The sequence below is a fragment of the Phocoena sinus genome, chromosome 15 (assembly GCF_008692025.1).
Source record: "Phocoena sinus isolate mPhoSin1 chromosome 15, mPhoSin1.pri, whole genome shotgun sequence".
NCBI lineage: Eukaryota > Metazoa > Chordata > Mammalia > Artiodactyla > Phocoenidae > Phocoena > Phocoena sinus.
The window spans coordinates 47,387,383-47,406,036 of NC_045777.1; the positions used below are offsets into that span (position 1 = coordinate 47,387,383).

At 46.3% G+C, this 18,654-nt stretch overlaps 1 protein-coding gene across 2 annotated transcripts in view; it reads right to left on the reverse strand.

The window, feature by feature from the left end:
- The window catches only part of SLC24A3 (solute carrier family 24 member 3), a 465,113-nt gene that overhangs the window by 52,825 nt on the left and 393,634 nt on the right, over positions 1–18,654 (reverse strand). For both annotated transcript variants that reach the window (XM_032606684.1, XM_032606683.1), the window contains exon 7: positions 6,387–6,461. In XM_032606684.1, the coding sequence (XP_032462575.1) occupies positions 6,387–6,461 (75 nt within the window). The remainder of the gene's footprint in view (positions 1–6,386; positions 6,462–18,654) is intronic.

Sequence of the window (18,654 nt, forward strand, 5' to 3'; positions counted from 1 at the left end):
GAACTCAAGGTGGAACAGCAAGGAACAGACAGCCGGTAGTCGCAGGCGAGTGGGCAGGAGAGGAGAGGCCAGGCTGGCCCCGCAGCGCACGACGGCCCTGGGCTGGCTGGTTGTAAGCGGTAACCATGGCGCTGGGCGGCTGCTGTGCTTGTACAGTAATCTCTGGCACCATCAGAATTTTAAGCAGTGAAGGTAAAAGGAGAAAATCAACACCATCATTCTCTTTCAAGAGACTGAAACCTTGAACATCTTCCCCGCGTTGCTGGGAAGGGAAACTGCTCCCCCCGCCACCCCACCCCCCACGGCGTAGATGCCCTCAGATGTGCCTACTCGGCGTCTTGCATTCCTCCGGCTTCAGGGACAGGGGTGCGGGTGGCTTAGCGGAGCCTACGGCGATTCCCTCTGAGGGGAGGAGTCAGATGGAATACATTGGAAAACAGCTGTGAGGCACAGATACGGTTTCCAATTGAAGGGTAAATCGTGATTCTGACATGAGCATCTCCAGCTGGCTGACCTGACGGTGCTGGGGATGCAGGAGGGTAGCTACTAAAGGCAGGGCTTGAGCAGAGCTGGACATCCCATATCAACCTGCAGGGCAGGCCACAGCAGAAGAAACAATGATGAGAGGACCAATTTAGGATACAGGAGATGACGGCTGTTAAAGCAAAAAGTTACGTTCGCTCAGCAGCGCAAAAACACAGGCGAGGAACTAAAATGTCCAAGTTGCTGTCCTCGGGAAAGAGCAAGTCTACTGGAATCCCGTCCAGCCAACCCGATTCCCGGCTCTAGGAGCAAATGCTCGGATGCCCCGGCTCCCTCCCTGACCCCAGCACCACTTAAGAGCAGCCCTGCCTCTTCACTGTGGCAGGGATTAGGGAACAGGGGACCCCCTGGTTTGTTTGAGGAACTTGAATGTTCTCTCACATCCTTCTGTGTGAGAATCTTCTGGCTGCCAGAGTCATTCCCGTTTTGCTGGGGCCCCGAGACGTAATCGTGAACAGAAGGGCCTCAGGGTCTCCACACTGGAGAAGAAGGAAGGGCCCGAGGGGAACGGGCTGTGGAGGACAGCGGGCACCAGAGGACAGTCAGCAGGGTACATGTCAGGCACTTTCCTCTCACAGAAAGGGCGAGATAAGGAGATTTAAGATGGAAAGACTTCCAGGAGAGGGAGGCAGACGTTCAGTCTCCAAATGTAAAGTAAGCGCTTCCTCCGGGCGCCCCTGTGAAGGTGGACTTCGTGGTAGGTGGGGTAAAGCCAGACTGTACGAGGGAAAACCTGAATTCTTTGCTGGGCTGATGCAGCTGTACATCTTATCCTCCTGCTCTGGTTGGCCTGAGAGGTTGCAGCTCGCTCACCTTGAGCAAATCCCTGGATTTCTGGAGCCTTGGTGTTGCCATCTGTAAAATGGGACTCCTATCACAGCTGCTTGCGCAGTGGTGAGTATTGAACTAGGAAATCTCCATCGAACGACCCAACACTGTACTCAGTCCCGTAGGAAGTATGGAGTCTATGACTGTTAAAAGTGCCCGTGAGAATGTAGGTATACTTCCTCTGGAAGGATTTGCTCTCTACAACTGTGCTATCCAAGCTGATAGGCACTAGCCACATGTGGCCTCATACATTGAAATCAATGAAATAAGGTTCAGTTCCTTGGTTGCAATGGTTGCATTTCAAGAGTACAATGGCTAAATGGGAAAAGAATTTGAAAAAGAATAGACACATGTATATGTACAACTGAATCACTTTGCTGTATACCTGAAACTAACACAACATTGTAAATCAACTCTACTCCAATATAAAATAAAAATTTAAAAAAAAAAGAGCTCAAAGGCTCACGTGCTCGGTGGCCATCATATTGGACAGCGCTGCCTAGGCTGTCTCCGGCAGATGGGTCAGCTGAGTTGTCTCTCTTTATGAGAGTGGGGGGCTGCACTGAGTGAGAGGGCAGTGTCACCTCGGATGAGCCTTGCTGCTGTGCCGGTGCTCAGGTTGCCCTGAGGGGCCCCGCAACTGCCAATGGCCCACCTGGCCCTTCTCCAGGTGGGCAGCCCCTCCTCCCCCAAGCTGCATTTGTGAGCCTGTCTGTTATTTGGAACCTGTCTCAGAGGCCTCTCCATACCCCCTGGAAGTTTCCCTTCTCTTGGTGCTCAAAATCCCCCATCTTGAAGCAGAGATGAAGGGTAAAAATAAAGTATTCCTTTTAGGGCAGCTGTTAGATTGACGATGTAATGAATCATTTGCATTTATGTAAATTACATGATTATGTAAATTACAGTAACATTTCAATAAAAGAGACTGTCTGTCGGGTCTGCTGGAATCTGGAGAAAGAAGATGGGGAGGCTGGAGCTGCCATAGTCAGGTGGGGGTGGGTCCTTGGTGTGAGAGACAGCAGCAAGAGTGTCCACGAGGGTCTGCAGACTCCCCATCGTGTAGAGGCACACAGGACATGCTCCGAAGGAGCCAAGATGCTCTCAGAACCTAAACAGCGACACTTCTCTTGCAGAAAGAGACCCAAGTCATGGGGCGAGCTTCCTGAGCCATGTCAAGCTTCTCCAGGGCCTGATGCTTCACTGTAGAGAATGTCACCTGGGCTAAAGGGGGATGCCTGATGGGGCGGGGGAAGGGCGCTGAGAGACAGGCGCTGTACGCTTTTGCAATTAGAACTGCTTTAGATGAGAGCATGTTCTTAATTTCTTCCGCTCTCTATTTATCTTTATTTTTTCACTCTCTCTTTAAAAAACAGCAACAACAAACAAACTAGAAAATAGCAGAGAGCAAAGGTCAGGTAAATCCCAGATATCGACGTGAACTGAGTCCCTTGTCTCTAAGTTAACCGTTTGAAGCTCTGTTGGTTTCAGAACACCCGTGCTGTGTTTCTGCTTTTTGGCCTGGGCCTCTGCAGCAGCTTCCATGTCAGCTGTTTCAGAATCCAGGTAGTAACGACCCCATCAGCACTCCCTGGACCCGTGGCCCTAAGCCTCCCTGGAGACGTGGTCTTTCCTGCTCTTTGGATCCCCAGCCCTGAGGGACTGTCCTCGGGGCTCCTCCCTGTGGGCAGATGTATTTAGAAGTGGCCTCTGGTCCCATTTAGTCTGGACTTGCCCTCCGGGTGAATTAGCTCTTCATTGCGGCACCTCAGGGGACTGCCTTCTGAACATTTCAGAGCCATAAAAAGGGGGAGAGGGTAAAAAAAACCCCTAATAGTTAAAATAAATTATTCAGATAATTATTGGTAATTATTTGTGGGTAGGAGGAGTGTTCTAAGTACAGGACTTTTCAGTGCCCGTTGCAGAGTCCGATGGAGAAGCTTTGTGTTATACAGGGAAAACCCGAAGAAAAGTGGTGCTGTTACCATGACATTAGGGAAAACATAGAAAGAGGAGACTAGGAAACCTTGACGGAAAGATATGGCGTGTGGAGCAGCAGCCTGGGGCTGGCGCGTGGAAGAGATCTGTGGACATGGACGAACCTCCTTTGCTAAGCGCTGCTCTTCGGGTATGAGGCTGTTTTGCTCTTCAGGCTGGTTTTAAGTCTCATGTGGAAATGACCCCAAGAACGAACAGCCCTCAGAAATCCAGCCAACCAAGCTGCCACGATGCTTCCCCTTTCGAGACGAGCCTCGCCTGCAGCAGATGACCATCTGAGGAAATGGTGTCCAACCGTATTTGAGGTTGAGTTTCTCCAAGCACAGTGGGTGCCACTGGCATCAGAATCACGGGGGAAGATCCTGGTTGAAGTGAAGCTTCCTGGGTCCAACCCCAGGATCTACTGAATTAAAATCTCTGGTTTGCATGTTTCCAGGAGACATGCTGAGCGTTTCCTGTGCTGCTGAATTTGGAGGAACACCACTTAAAGTAGAAAGAACCGAGACCAAACCCTGAGGACCCAGACGTTCTCTTTTCCATTACTTCCTAACAGTGGAGAAAGGTAATTTTTCTCAAGATCATAAAAATCTAGCCTTGACGTCAAGTCGGTAAATACACAGTCCAATCTCTAGGTCACAGCAAAGAATCACTTGCTTTTGACTCTGTTGCCATCGGAGGGAACACAGAGCTGCTGGCATCCTGCGAGCAGCTGAGTCAGCTCTGATTCATCCTCAGCAGGTGATTGCTTTGCCCAAAGACCCCGCTCGGGTGAGCGTCGCCCACAGCCTGAGGATGCAAAACCGCTTTGTCTCTTCACACGTTTCTTCTTCTTAGCAACAATTACATTTGTTCTATCTTGAACACGGCCAGATAAATGTGACAGAAGACAGGTTATTTCACACACGGTCCAGGAGGTGTCCACGTGAAAACAGTGAAACTGACACCAGCAGATCTGCCGACAGGCGCGACGGGCGTGGATGCTGCCCGGTCCATGCTCCCAGGGGGTCTTGTTTTTTTTTTTTCCTTTGGTATAAATTTATTTACTTATTTATTTCTGCCTGTGTCAGGTCTTCGTTGCTGCGTATGGGCTTTCTCTCTAGTTGCGGCGTGCAGGGGCTACTCTTTGTTGCGGTGCGCGGGCTTCTCACTGCGGTGGCTTCTCTTGTTGCAGAGCACGGGCTCTAGGCGCATGGACTTCAGTAGTTGTGGCACGCGGGCTTCAGTAGTTGTGGCTCTTGGGCTCAGTTGCTCCACGGCATGTGGGATCTTCGACACGGCTCAAACCCGTGTCCCCTGCATTGGCAGGTGGGTTCTTAACCGCTGCACCTCCAGGGAAGTCCCTCCCAGGGGGTCTTGGACTGCGTTGTTCTGGCTCATCGCCTTGTCTCTAGGAGGGTGGACACCTCCTTCTGGAATTCAGTAAAAGGGAGAACTGCGTTCATTGACACCATGCACTAACACGTCTCTTGAAAAATGTAATTTTCAGAAATCATCCTAAAATACCCTGACAGCAGAAGAGCAGAGTACATGTGAGCTGTATGGGATCAGGCATCACTGGACAAAGATTCTGCAGAGCGTGTTTGAGCAGTCTGGGCTGGGTGAACAGAGGCTTCTAGATCTGGGGGTGATCATACCTCTTCCACAGGTACAAGAACACAGAGCTCATAGGTGTCCTTAAGTCTGCTGACCGGGAATTCAACAGACACACTGTGTTTTCAGTCCAACGTGTACGTCGGAGCACTTCTGCCCTTGGGGGGCTGGTCTCAACCCTCCTGATCGTCAATCGCTCCTGGAATGAGGGTGCTGTGGTTGTAAACCCAAGCTCTTCACGTGGAGCTGCTGTTGACTTAACTAACCCATCTGATTCCTTGGGGAAAGTCTTGTATTAAACATCACTTTTGACTTATTTGTATATAGCTTTATAATTAAATTAATTGTTTATAATTAAATAATATACAGGTAAGTGCTTTGTAAACAGGTAAGTAAATCCTTCAGAGGATCTATTTCCGTTCTGTGCGTAAGGAAACTAAGACCTGGAGACACTGATTTCTCCAAGGTCATTAGAGCTAGCGAGAAGGGGACCCGAGTTAGGAGCCAGGTCTCCCGATTCCCATGTGTTGTTCTGACTTGCTGCCCTTCTCCTAGACGGCTCGGCTTGCCAAGCTAAGGGATTTGGGTTTATCCCCACAGGACATGGAGCCGCTGATCATATAAACACAGGACTGGCATTTGCAGGTGTTCTTTGTCGAGACACCGTTTGGACAGCTCTGAGGACTGACCAGGGAGGGGGTGGGCAGCTGTGATTCTACTCGTTACATTAATCTGCAATGAGCTTCATCAGTGCAGGCCAGAGATGCAAAAAGCCTCAAGGAAAACAGGCTACGGGGGACACACTGGGGAGACTTTTACAAAGTGAAAATCCACAGGACACTGACGCCAAATGCGTATGTTGGGAGTTGGGGGGAAGGTCAGTTTAATATCATTCCCAGGCTGGGTAGCTAGGGTAGGAACGGGGGCTGAAATAAAGGAGGAGGGTCCAGTCTTGGGGAAATCATCCCAAGTGTAGAGACACATTGGGTCTGGGGCATGAAGGTGTCTAGTAGAGAGTTGCTTACCCACTGCTAGGGACACAGTGTAGGCGTGTCCGCGTGAAGGCGGTAATGGCAACAGGTACTGTGGGACGGGCAGGGCGTGTCCTGGGAGAGTGCACAGAGTAAGGGGGAGAAGGAAGGTCCACACCCAGGGATGCTGAAGGGAGTTACAGAGGAGCCCATGAGGAAAGTGAGTGCCAAGGGTCGGGGGAATCGTAGGAAAACAGCAGGGGATGCTCATGGAGCTGGGGGACCAGAGCCAGCTCCTGTTCTGAGCACCGGACCATCAGGCTGGGGTTCTGAGTGATCCAAGTAGCCGCCTCCACGCACCTGCTCCACCTGGAGGAGCCACATGTCACCCCAAGCTGAGAAGGATGATTGGGAGATAAGAGGCCAGGGATCCAGGCGAGGTGCCCATCACACACTTACCACGATGAGTGCAACCACGGACAGCGTGTAGTAAATGGAGTCCCTCAGCAGGCACCAGGAGGACAGAGCCACAACCTGGAGGAAAAGGGGAGAGGAGGTGAGAAACAGGACATCGACTGTGCGAGGGAGACAGCCTGGCTCCTGGAGCTGTGGCCAGTGATGACCCAGACACACAATCTAGCATTTGTGTCTCTGTCCCGGAGACCCAGGCCATCTGCCAGTTGATAGGAATTGACTGAAGTCTTCAGGCATCACAGTCTGGGTCTCCTGAAAATCGGATGCCAAGATGGGGTTGAACCTGCAAGGACTTCATTAGGGGGAGATGCCCAGGAGAGGAGACCAGGAGTAGGCCGGGGAACCGGGAGGCTGCCCAGCCATAACTTGGGTCTGACCCCCAGAGGAGAGGGAAAGCTGGGTAGACGGACAATCTGAGGCAGGTTCTGCACAGCCGAGCCAAAGTCCCATGTCTCCCAGGAGCCCGCCAGCCTCAGCATCCCTAACTCCACGTGGACCATAGGAGCTACCCGACCCTGGGTCCTTGTCAACACTCTACCCAGGGCTGGGCAGCTGCCACCCTTCAGAAGAGGCGCGGACAGTTGATTTGTGGTCTCCCCCTCCACTCCCCGCGCCCTCTTCTCTCCTCTCTATTATATGCCAGGCCTTGTGGGCACTTGACCCCTGGCTTAATCAGAATTTTTAAAAGATTGATTTGCGTATTGATCTGGAGAAAACATTATCTTAGCAGTGGGGAGCTGTCCCTTTAAAGATGTGGTGACTCTGCTGAGACCAGTGGACACCTTGCTGGAGGATAAGCAGGCTTGGCCTCCTGTGTGCAGACTTCCTGCAGGAGAAGGAGGCCCCTGGTGCAGAAGGAGGGGCGGGGCCCCGCTGCGCATTGTGGGAGGAGGGGCTGCGGGGAGGGGTGGGGGAGGAGAGAGGGGGAGGGGCCCAGGTTAAGATCCCTGCTCTGGAGGAAGAGTCACTTCTCCTCTGCAAATCCTTCAAAGTCTCTTTTGGAGCAAAAGCTGGTATTTTTCCTCTGCTCTGCAGAGTAGGTCCATTTTTGCAGACTCTCCCAAAGGAGGCTGGGAGAGTCCCAGTGCCCTGTCAGAGTTGCTTCCTGGGCTGTCACTCACAGTCCCTCCCACCTCCCTAGAAAAGTGTCAGCCACCCCAGGGCCACAGGACACTTCTAGCTGCCTTTGCCCTTGGCCTCAAAAGCGGAAAAGGACACAGCAAATGCCACCTCTCAGCTGGGACAGTGACAGGCACACGGTGCACCAAAGACAACAGGAAAAGGGATTCCAGGGACAAGGCCGCCTTTGGCACCTCTCCCCTCCCCTACTGCTGTGAGCGGCTATGAAGAAAGGATCAGGCAAAGTCAAACCAGAGAGGGCTTTCTGGATTCAAATAACATGAAAGATATCACCTAAATAGAACCATAAATGAATAATGAGGCCAGCTTCTTTTCATTAACGCATTCTTCCACTGCTGTAGGGACACTGAGGTATTTTCTGTTGCTAATTTTGCCTTATATGGATGTGTATTTGCAGATCTAAGTTACAGATGACAGGGTTGTCAAGAAGAGAACTTGTGCCACGAGAATCACTTTAGAACAAACTTGACCCTTTTATCATCTCTCCTTGGACCGTATACTCTTAGAACCTGTGACCATCACTTACCGTCTATGGAACAGAACAAATTGGACTAGACTGTTCATTTTCCATCAGGTCATAAAATGTGGTGAATATTTTAAAATTTATTATAGTTAGGCTAATGGACTTAAAACGTGGCAAATATCAATTCTGAATTTTCTTAAAAAATCACTTGGGCTTTTAATTAAAGATGGCAGATTGAACACATACCAGTACCTTTGCTCTTTCTTGTTGCACTATAACAGGGTAACAGCAAAAGGACTGGTTTTTTTTTTTTTTTTTTTTTTAACAAGAGATAAACCTGGGAGGAAAGGAGAATAGAAGAGCTGATCTGAGCAACGAAAGTTTGGAGGCTGAAAGCAGAAGAACAATCGGTCATTCAGCAGGCAGTGGGCCAAGCTCTAGAAGTGATGGTAAATGTGGCCTGAAAACAGGATGACCGTGAGACTGTTTAAGAATTCAATCCCAAACCTCCTCCCTCTCTTCAAGCAGACCAGTGACTGCACATCCCTCACCTTATCAGAAACAGGAGACCTGGCATTTAAAGAAGAGAAGTTCCAGAAAAAGGAGGAGAGGAAATAATCAAATAGATAATTAAAGATTCCCAGAAGTTAAGGATGTGCATTTTCCAGCACAAAGGACAAAATGATGCATACCAATGCACGTCATTGTGAATTTTCAAAAGGCCAGGACCAAAAAAATGGTCCTAGAAACTACCAAAGAGAGAAAAACAGGAATATATACAAAGGATCAAAACCAGAATGACATTTTATTTCTCAACCAAAGCACTGGAAGCTAGAAGACAATGGAGGAACGCCTTCAAGATTAGAAAGGAAAATGATTTCAACCTGGAATTCTACACTCAACCAAATTGTCATTAAGGGTGAGAGAAGACTAAAAATAAAAGTTTAATTATCTCAGAAAAAATGTAATTCCTACGTATCTTTTCCCAGAAAGCTACTGGAGGATGTGCTCCACTAAAATCAGGGAGTAAAACAATTGTTACAGAGAATTATGTTACAATAAACCATTAAACCAAACAATAAAAATCTATCGTAATAAGTGAAGAAGATTTCCAAGATGGTGATGAAGGAAGATTCCAAAATGATGGTAAAAGGAGAATCCAAGATGAAATTTTTGCAGCAGGTCAGAAGACTCAGACGAAATGATGCCAGAAGGACAAAACTGATGGAAAATCTTATGATTTTGAACCCACGGAAAAGAGACTGGAGATCTCTGGGAACACAGCATAGATACCTCAGCAAACAAACAACAACAAAAAAAAGACAGTTCTAAACCATGGGGAAAACAGAGTTGTGCAGGAAAGGAAGATGAATCATTACCCATTATTGGCTCAGCTATAAACAGTGGTCACATAGTCATAATAAACACAGCATAAACTACTGTCTAAGCAAATTTATGGTGTAATTGTTTGGGGAGGACAGAGGGCTGGGCAACCGGGGTGGGCAGGGCTGAAAGAGACCTTAACCTTCCTCTTCCACACTACTGTGAAGCCATGGAGCATTCTGGAAACTGAAAAGTCAAGTAACTGCCATAGAAGCACGTTATTTGCAGACACTGAGCAAGTGTCAGGAACAACCAAACTAGTGGAAAGCAGCTGCTTCTGAAGGGTGGGACGGGAAGGTGGCTGTCTTTCATAAGCCTTCTGGAAGTGGTTGCCTCTTTAAGCTCTGTGCATATAACTTTAATGAAAAGAAAAACTAAAATAAGAAAGTATAATACAAGTTATCCACTTAGATTTACTCCTGCAAGAAATGCACCTCACGTTGAGCCTAGATGTCAAATCTGCATGGATAGTGATCTACTTTTATCTCTTTATAAATAGAACAGTTTTCAATGTATAGACTATCTCCAAATTTCAGCTCCAGATTCAGAGCCTACATTTACCAAAACCAATTTTTAAAAAATTTATTTATTTAAAAAATTTTAAATTGAGGTATAGTTGATTTACAATGTTTCAGGTGTACAGCAAAGTGATTCAGGTATATATATATATATATATATATATATATATATATATATATACACACACACACACACGTATATATTCTTTTTCAGATTCTTTTTCATTACAGGTTATTACAAGGTATTGAATATAGTTCCCTGTGCTATAAGCAGGTCCTTGTTGTTTATTTTATATATAGTAGTGTGTATCTGTTAATCCCAAATTCCTAACTCATCTCTCCCCTCACTTTCCCCTTTGGTAACCATAAGTTTGTTTTCTATGTCTGTGAGTCTATTTATGCAAAACCAATTTTTTCTATAGAAGCAATGAACTGGAGGACAAACAAGGAGGCAAATTAGGGAATAATTTTTCTCCACACTCTAGAAGGAATTAAAGCATCATTGGTTCTGCAATATCTATAGTGAAAGCTGTGACCATGACCTCATGTCCACCTCTACCTTCCCTTTCTGTGACCACTGCTCACCACAGTAGGGAAGATTTACCTGACACTTCCTGCAAACAAGAGGACTGGAAGGGTTATTTCATTCAATCCTACAGCAACCCCAAAACGTGGGCAGTGTCACCCTCATTGGCCAGCAATCTGGACCTGACCAAGGTGAAGCCTTGACCACGGTCGTACAACTACCAGTGGGGTGGGGGCTTGGATCTGAACCCAGAAGCCTGGGTCTCACGGCCCTGACCCGACACTCTATGCTACAATGCGTAAACAGAGGCAGGGTAAAAGCAGATACCCATTTGTGACACCTCCCATGGAGATACTTTTTTCTCCATGACATTAAGCCATTAGGCAGGTGTGTTAGAGATGGTAGCCAAAGGAGGGAAGAGTTGGAGGTGAGAGACCAAAAAGCAGCTACCACAGCTCCATTTAAAAATATACTGCTCTAAAGAGACTCAGGGCAAGTTATCAAGGCAGAAGGAGTGACCACAGTGACAATAGACAGGGATACAGATAGGGTATGGACATATTCCAGGAGGGAGAGAGTCAGTTAGAAAACTGGGAAACTACTCCATTTAGCTAGTGTTTTTTTTTTTTTTTTTTTTTTTTTTGTAAAAAACACCAATACAGTTCATTGTTTGCTGATGGAATATTTTACTTTTCCACAGATGTGGATACACTGATGCTTGGTTCTAAGCCACTCTCTTTGCTCCTTGGTGAAGGGGCTTTTATCTCGAGAAGAGGCCAGCAACCATCTGACTCATTCGTTGGCAGGGAGGGATCTGTCAGCACCCCTGCATCAACATGGGAGGGAGGCTCTTTGGCATCTGTTGGCAGGCGTCACCCAACCCAGAGCGGGGGAGATGGTGATGAGAAGACAATGCTTCCTGAGCACTTTGCAAAGTGAACAGGGGTCCTGGGAGAGAACCAACAGTGAGTAACGCTGCCCTTGACCTCATTAATCAATAATACAGATGGCACAGATTATGAGAGGCCATCCACTGGCAGACTCCTCCATAAATTAAAGCCAGAGGCTCTGTTTTCCCCTATAGCTCTAGGAATCCCTCCCAGCTGGAATTTCATCTTATTTCTTTTCTATTTCTGGAGTGCATTTCACTCTTTTTCTATTGAATATATGCAGCTTCAGTTTCCTTCTTATAATTTCATGTAGCTTCAGAGTGGCATGAGGTGAAAAGAAAAAAAAAAAAAAAAAAATCCACACTTCCAAAACAGGAAAATACCTTCTCCTTTATTCAAATGTTGAGTGATAATCTGGAATTCTCACTCCTTCCAGGAGGTTAAAATTAATTATTCATGATAAAACGATATATTTTCTGTATATGGATTTGTATTGCAAATCTATACACAGCTATTGATATATATGGTAATATACACACATACATATGAACAGATAGCATATATAATAGGATTTAATATTTATGATTTTTCTTGATGGAGAATGGAATTTGACATTGCAGACACATTTTAAAAGGAACAAATACCCTCAACCTGTGAGCACTTTGCCTTTTTAAAAAGCCATTGTAGCAGTCAGAACACCATAATGGTTACATGACATAAAACATAAAACTGCTATCGTTTCAGAGAAATGTTATTTCACACAAATTTCATGGAAAAGGGATCTGAAAATCATAACATGAGTTTTGTTCCAAGCTTTTGAGCTGACACAGTTCCTACAGCCAATTCTTATCTCAGGAAAGACAGCCATGCGATGTGGAGCAGGGATGGGGGCTCTGGGGTGTCCCCCACATGGTATGAGGGTGACCGGTGGTGCTAGGGGTCAGAGCAGGTGAGGGAGAGGTCTTGGCGCTACCGTCTGTTCCTTATTCAAGTACACTTTCAAAACACTTCGATCCTGGGAAAAGTCACCAAATACAAATGGCTCCTGCTTTCTGGGAATTTACAGCCGAGAACGGACAGTAATAGGTCGTGATAATTGGGATTGACTTATATACACTATATGTATAAAATTGATAACTAATAAGAACCTGCTGTATAAAAAAATAAATAAAATAAAAAAAATAGGTTGTGTAAAAGACAATAATAAGCTTTCGCAAAATACAGTGAATGTCCTCTTATTAATCTTTGCAAACAGGAAGAGGAAATGGAGTCATATTTTAATTTTTATTTTTTCTAAGAAAACCCATTCTGAGCTCTAGCTTTACTTAAGGAAGACAAATGACAAGTAAACAAGCTGCTACTGGAGATACATTTAAATAAAAACAAGGCCACATCAGGACAGTGCAGGCACACAGTAGTCTCCCGAACGCTCTTCACTGATCAAGCTGAACAATAACCACAGATGCTCTAACGACCTGAAGTGCCTGGGATGCAGCAGTGCCTTCTCAATATTCAAAACATCAGGTGCAGGAGTTTTCACGTTGGATGTAAGTGTTGCCTGCTAGGCCTTCAAAACTTGGTAGCTCAGACTGTTCTCGCACACATGAGAATTAAGGGGGGTCAGTTCCGTCTTAGGGGAGGACTGCACCAGCTGTGCTCCTGGAGCCCATTGCCTAGTCACCTAGGACCAGGTGCGGGGTCTGCACTCACTGCCAGGCATTGCTGTGCCAACCCTAGGGACCAGCACTAGGTACAAGTTTGCTGAATAAAAGTAAGGCATTTAGGGCAATTTCATGTAAGCAGACGTGTTAGCTTGGATTTACCCAGAAGCAGAGCCTGAGGCAAGGATTCGAATGCATATGGTTTATTTGAGAGGTGATTCTAGGAAACACTGTTGGGGGAAGTGAGGTAGGTAATGAAAAGGTAATAAGCAAGTCACAGCAGCAGGAGACTGGGGCAAGAACCCGGTGGGGTGCTCTGGGGGACCTTGGAGAACATGCCTCTCTCCTGTCTCATCCAAGGGGAGAGGGAGTTGGGGTATTTATCCACCTACTCCCACAAGTCATTGCTTCAGGGCTGCACCTGGATTATTGATTCCCTGGCCAAGGAGGGCCCTCAGACAGAGAAACACAGGTTCTGGCAGGGGGAAGTCAGGCCAGTGGGAACTGAAACGGTAAGGGTGAGGGTCATGGGTGGGGTACCAGCAGTGTCTGCTTTAACCCTAAACATGGATTTACATAATAATCCAATAATCAGAGTAAGCATTCCTACACACAGACACACAGACACACACACACACACACACACACACAGACACACACACACACAGACACACACAGAGTTTTGTAAGCCTAAAAATACAACTCGTGTATATACCACATCTTTAGCCATTCATCTGCCGGTGGACACTTAGGTTGCTTCCATGTCTTGGCTATTGTAAATAGTGCTGCAGTGAACACTGGGGTGCATGTATCTTTTCAAATTATAGTTTTCTCCAGATATATGCCCAGGAGTGGTATTACTCAGCCATAAAAAAAGAATGAAATAATGCCATTTGCAGCAACATGGATGGACCTAGAGATTATCATACAAAGTGAAGTAAGTTAGACAGAGAAAGACAAACATCATATGATATTGCTCATATGTGGAATCTAAAAAGATGATACAAATGAACTTACTTATAAAACAGAAACAAAAAAAAAAAAAAGAAAAAAAAACCCCAGAAACAGACCCACAGACATAGAAAACAAACTTATGGTTACCAAAGGGGAAAGCAGGGGAGGGATAAATTAGGAGTTTGGGATTAACATACACACACTACTATATATAAAATAGCATATATATACTATACAACCTACTGTATAGCACAGGGAACTATACTCAATATTTTGTAATAACCTACAAAGGAAAAGAATCTGAAAAAGAATAAATATATACATATGTACAACTGAATCACTTTGCTGTACACCTGAAACTAACACAACATTGCAAATCAACTAAACTTAAGTAAAAAAAAAAAAAAATCCCATTTACATAAGGTTCTAAAGCAGAGCATATGGACTGTGCTGTTTTAAGTCTGGAACAGTGTTCCCCTGGGGCCGGGGGTAGAGTCTGAAAGGGCACGAGGGGCTCCTGGAGGCCAGGACTGTTCTCTTTCTTGACCAGGTCCTGGTGACTGGGGTGTGCTCAGTTGTGAAGTCATTTAGCTGTACTTATGATGTACTTCTGTGTACTGCTGTGCACTTTTCTGAATCTACGTGGTACTTCAATAAAAATCTTATTCAAACAAAACAAAAACGCAATTACAAGGTTAGTTGTTGACGTGAATTTTACGTATTTATTTGAACAGTAACTACTCCATCACACCTGCAGTTGGCTTATTAGTAGAGTTGCCAGAAAAAATACGGGACACCCAGTTGAATTTGAATTTCAAGTAAACGATAACTAACTTAAAAGTATGATCTCAAGTATCACCTGGAAGAATATACTGAAAATATATTTGTTGCTTATCTGAAAACTGAAATTTAACTGGATGCCCTATGTTATGTGAAATCTGGTAACCCTACGTATTAGATTTTGGGCATTGGTTAAGGTAACTATTTTGACTTTCTTTGGATAAGCACAAAATTGGAAGTTTAGTGATTTTGGAATAAATATTCTTAGGATGAGGGGAAAGCTGAACCTTTTCTACATTGCCTACTTATGCTGGATATTGACGGCTGTTTTATTCCAGCCATTTGGCTTGCTCAGAGTTTTTTTTTTCCCCCCTTTGTTTCTTGTTAATTGTAGTAATTGCCCACATGTTCATTACAATTTTGGGGGAGATTTCTACCACACCGAGACTTTTGCCTTCTCTTGAGAAAAGCCTGAAGACCTGGCAACAGGAGGTTATTCTCGTGCCACCGTGGAGCTGTCAGGGGAGCCCTTTTTAGGTGGATGTGCATCCTTCAGCCCTCACTGACCCCTCCCCTTCCCTCTATGTTCCTCAGCTGCAAAGGCAAGAGTCAACCACCATGTACTCCTTCCTTTCTGCTACTAATGTTCTCAGACCTGACCCCTTCACTCATTTATTCTGTATACCTGGGCGCTGCCAGGACAGGCATTTGTGATCCCTAATCTAGAAGAATTATTTTAATTAGCCTTGACAATGCTGAACACACCAGCGGCCACTTCTTTATAACCAACGCTACATTCTGTGCTACGTGTTCCTTTGCACTCACTGGACCCCTTTTCAGAACTGTGTATTAAAAGGCAAAAAAATAACAAAGAACTATAAAGAAACCGATTCACTGAAATCCAGTTATCAAAACATTGAGAACTCAAGATATCGTAATACATGCCTCTCTATTAACAAGAGCCAGTAAACTTCCTTATTGTAAGAAATCAGTTGTTTAAGTGTAGTGATCAGTGGGAAGGGGCTGGAGTACCTGCAGTAACTGTAACATAGCATGAAAACAGCTTATGTGTCTATTGGAGACAAAATCCCAGCTCACGTTACCATGGCTTATTCCTCATGAATAATGAAGTGAAATGTTAAATAGAAGTGGTTAGCAAAAAGAAAGATGTATTTTTTCTCATCAAGTTCACAGGCCCCTTAATCTAGTTTTTGGCAACAGAAGCCCTGAGGCTCTGCCCTTTCTCAGTCCCTGGCTTTTCGACATTTAATTACTTGTCCCTCCACCAGAAGGGGGACGGGAGGTAAGGTGGTTCTCTGTCCATCCTGGCTGTGCCGATGAGAACTTAGGGGGAGAGGTTGAAGCTAACAGCAAAAACACTGTTTGGGGCTGTCTGTGGATTTCCATTATGTGTGCTTTCTGTTTCATCCGTTATCACAGAGAGAAACTTGTTTACATTTACAGTTTTCCTGGAAGAATTAACGTGGCTCCTACAACATGCAATCTCTTATCTCAGCCCGGTAAGTGCCAAGTGGAAGTCATTCCGCTGAGGACTGAGGAGATGCTCCCTCCACGGCTTAGTGCCATCTCCGCTAGTTACCCAAGTGTGGTCGGGACAGCCTGTTAGGACTGCAGCTCTCAGGCCCCACTCTAGACCCGCTGCCCCCGAATCTGCCTCTTAACAAGACCGCCGGGGGACCCACATGTGCGTTACGGTGTGCGAAGCGCTGGCTTAGGGGTGTAGAATTTTGGAGTCTGAGTCACACCTGTGACCTTGCAGTATAAACAGCAAGAGACCGGCGCCTGCAGCCCTCACCCTGGGGTGGGAGGTCTGGACAGGATGCAGTGGGCATGGGTCACCACTTAGGGTCTTTGCGCTAGAGAGCAACTGGGTGTGTCTGAGTTGCAGGTGCAAACTAGAAACACCGCTTGCGTGGGGTTTCCTACTTCATCAATTTCGAGCACCAACCAGGCTTAAGATGCTGGGGGAAACCACCCTTTGGTACAAACCAGGCCAGAAAATTCCTGCTCCCTCCCAAGCTCTCGTACTCGACCTGTTGAAAAGACAATATAAAGAAATCCAAATCAGTGGTGCTGAATTTATTTTGAACTTTATACCATTTGGGTTAGTAGCCAGATACACAGAGGAGGCAAATATGTCCTCATTTTATCAATTATGAAGCCTAAAAGGACAATGTCAGGCTTGAGGGATCGTTTCACTGTCCCGATCTGTAACACAGTCTTGTGGGACTAGGGTCTCCAAAATGGGGTGGGGCTTCTCTGCCTTTGAAGTGCTGATAGAAAAGGAAGCTAATACATATCATGTGAGTTCAGAAATCAGACAGCTAAGACTGTGTATTTGAGTTGAAGCTTCTGGAAGTAAGAACCTGGCTAAAAGTACATTATTACATTAGCATTTGGTGTTTACATTACCACGATGTTTTCCAGGCTGTCAGAAAACCGGTAATGTAAGCATAAGGGGAAGATGCTCCTTTTCCTTCTCGTCTCTCTGGAAATTAAAATGCTGGAGGCAAAGGGGGATGGAAAGACAGGAGAGACAGCTACTTTCCAGTCCACAGGCTTGGATATGGATTTGGAAGGGTCCGTTTCATACCTGGAAGGATCCACATTTCTCTGGCTTCATCAAGTTACAGAGGACAGGAAATGTGGATCGTGTACTTTAAAACAAAGCTTTCTACCTACTGTTTGACGAGGGTTGGAGTTTGCGTCATATCGGGAGCTCATCTGACCAATTCTGTGTCCAAAGGAAATGTGGGTGGCCGCCACTGTGGGAGCGCCAGGTTGGAAAGGAAAGGAAGCACTTGTCGCCTCTCAGGTGCGGAGTCGGTCACACTCTGATCTCGGGGGTGTGCAGTGATATTTTCATACCAAGAAATACTGGTTGCTGCGTCTGTGTGGCTCATCTGGCGCCAGTAGATCCATCAGGCAATTTATTTTAGGTACTTTCTGTGACTCAGGGTAGGGAGAACAGGACGCCCATGAATCAATTCCGCAGCCACGGAAAACTGAACACAAGAACGTTTCTTTAATGGATGCTTGGAAGATAACTTCCCCCTGCATTAAAGATCTTGAGAATTAAAATACGGTAACATCAAAACACATCTAGACCTGATCTGCCTTAAGCAGTGAAGCAGAGGCTCAGGCAGCCAGTAAAACCTGCCAGCTGACAAAAGCCCCTTCCCCAAAGAGCGGACTAGTTTTTAGCCAAAATAACGGGGAGACGTTATCTAAGTATTTATGTTAATTTCACTTTGCAAATGACCGTGTAAATGGAGAGCAGTGAGTGCCTTAGCTGTTCCCAGGATCAGAAGTGCAATCAAGTGCGGTGTGGAAAGTAAAGCAGTAAGGATACGGTGCTTGTCCTGTCTGGAGGAAGCGGAGACATGAGGTGGGCTGGGGTGGGCGTGGGACCTCGCCCCTCTATCTGTGCCTCCTCTCCGTCCCCTGACTCTTCCCAATGCACGGCCTGCAGGCCTGAGCTTCTCCCCAGCCTCGCCCTTCACGTGCTGTGAGCAGAAGCTCGGCCTGTGCTCATCCTCACGTCACGTCTCCACCTGGAATGACCACTGTTACCCACACCAGCCCCTCAGCAGTGTGCAAGGATCCATGCAAAAGTGTCTGAGAAGATCCTAAGATTCCGGGGTGAGTGGAAGGTCGTCCATGGAGGCATTAGGAACAAAGAGTGGCTTTACCTGGAGCGCCCTGTCTCGTTCCCAGGAAAGAAAAAGCCTCTCTGAACCATTTGGGGCTTTCAGGGACCCGGTATTGGGCTGTTTCCCAGGATGTCATGGCCCGCGATGGAGCCCCTTCCTTAACAGCCAACATTTACAAGTTGGTTCTTATGTGCCAAATGCTGCACCAAGCACTTTACCCGCCTTTTTCCTTCCAATCTTTTAATATTGACATTTTACAGATGA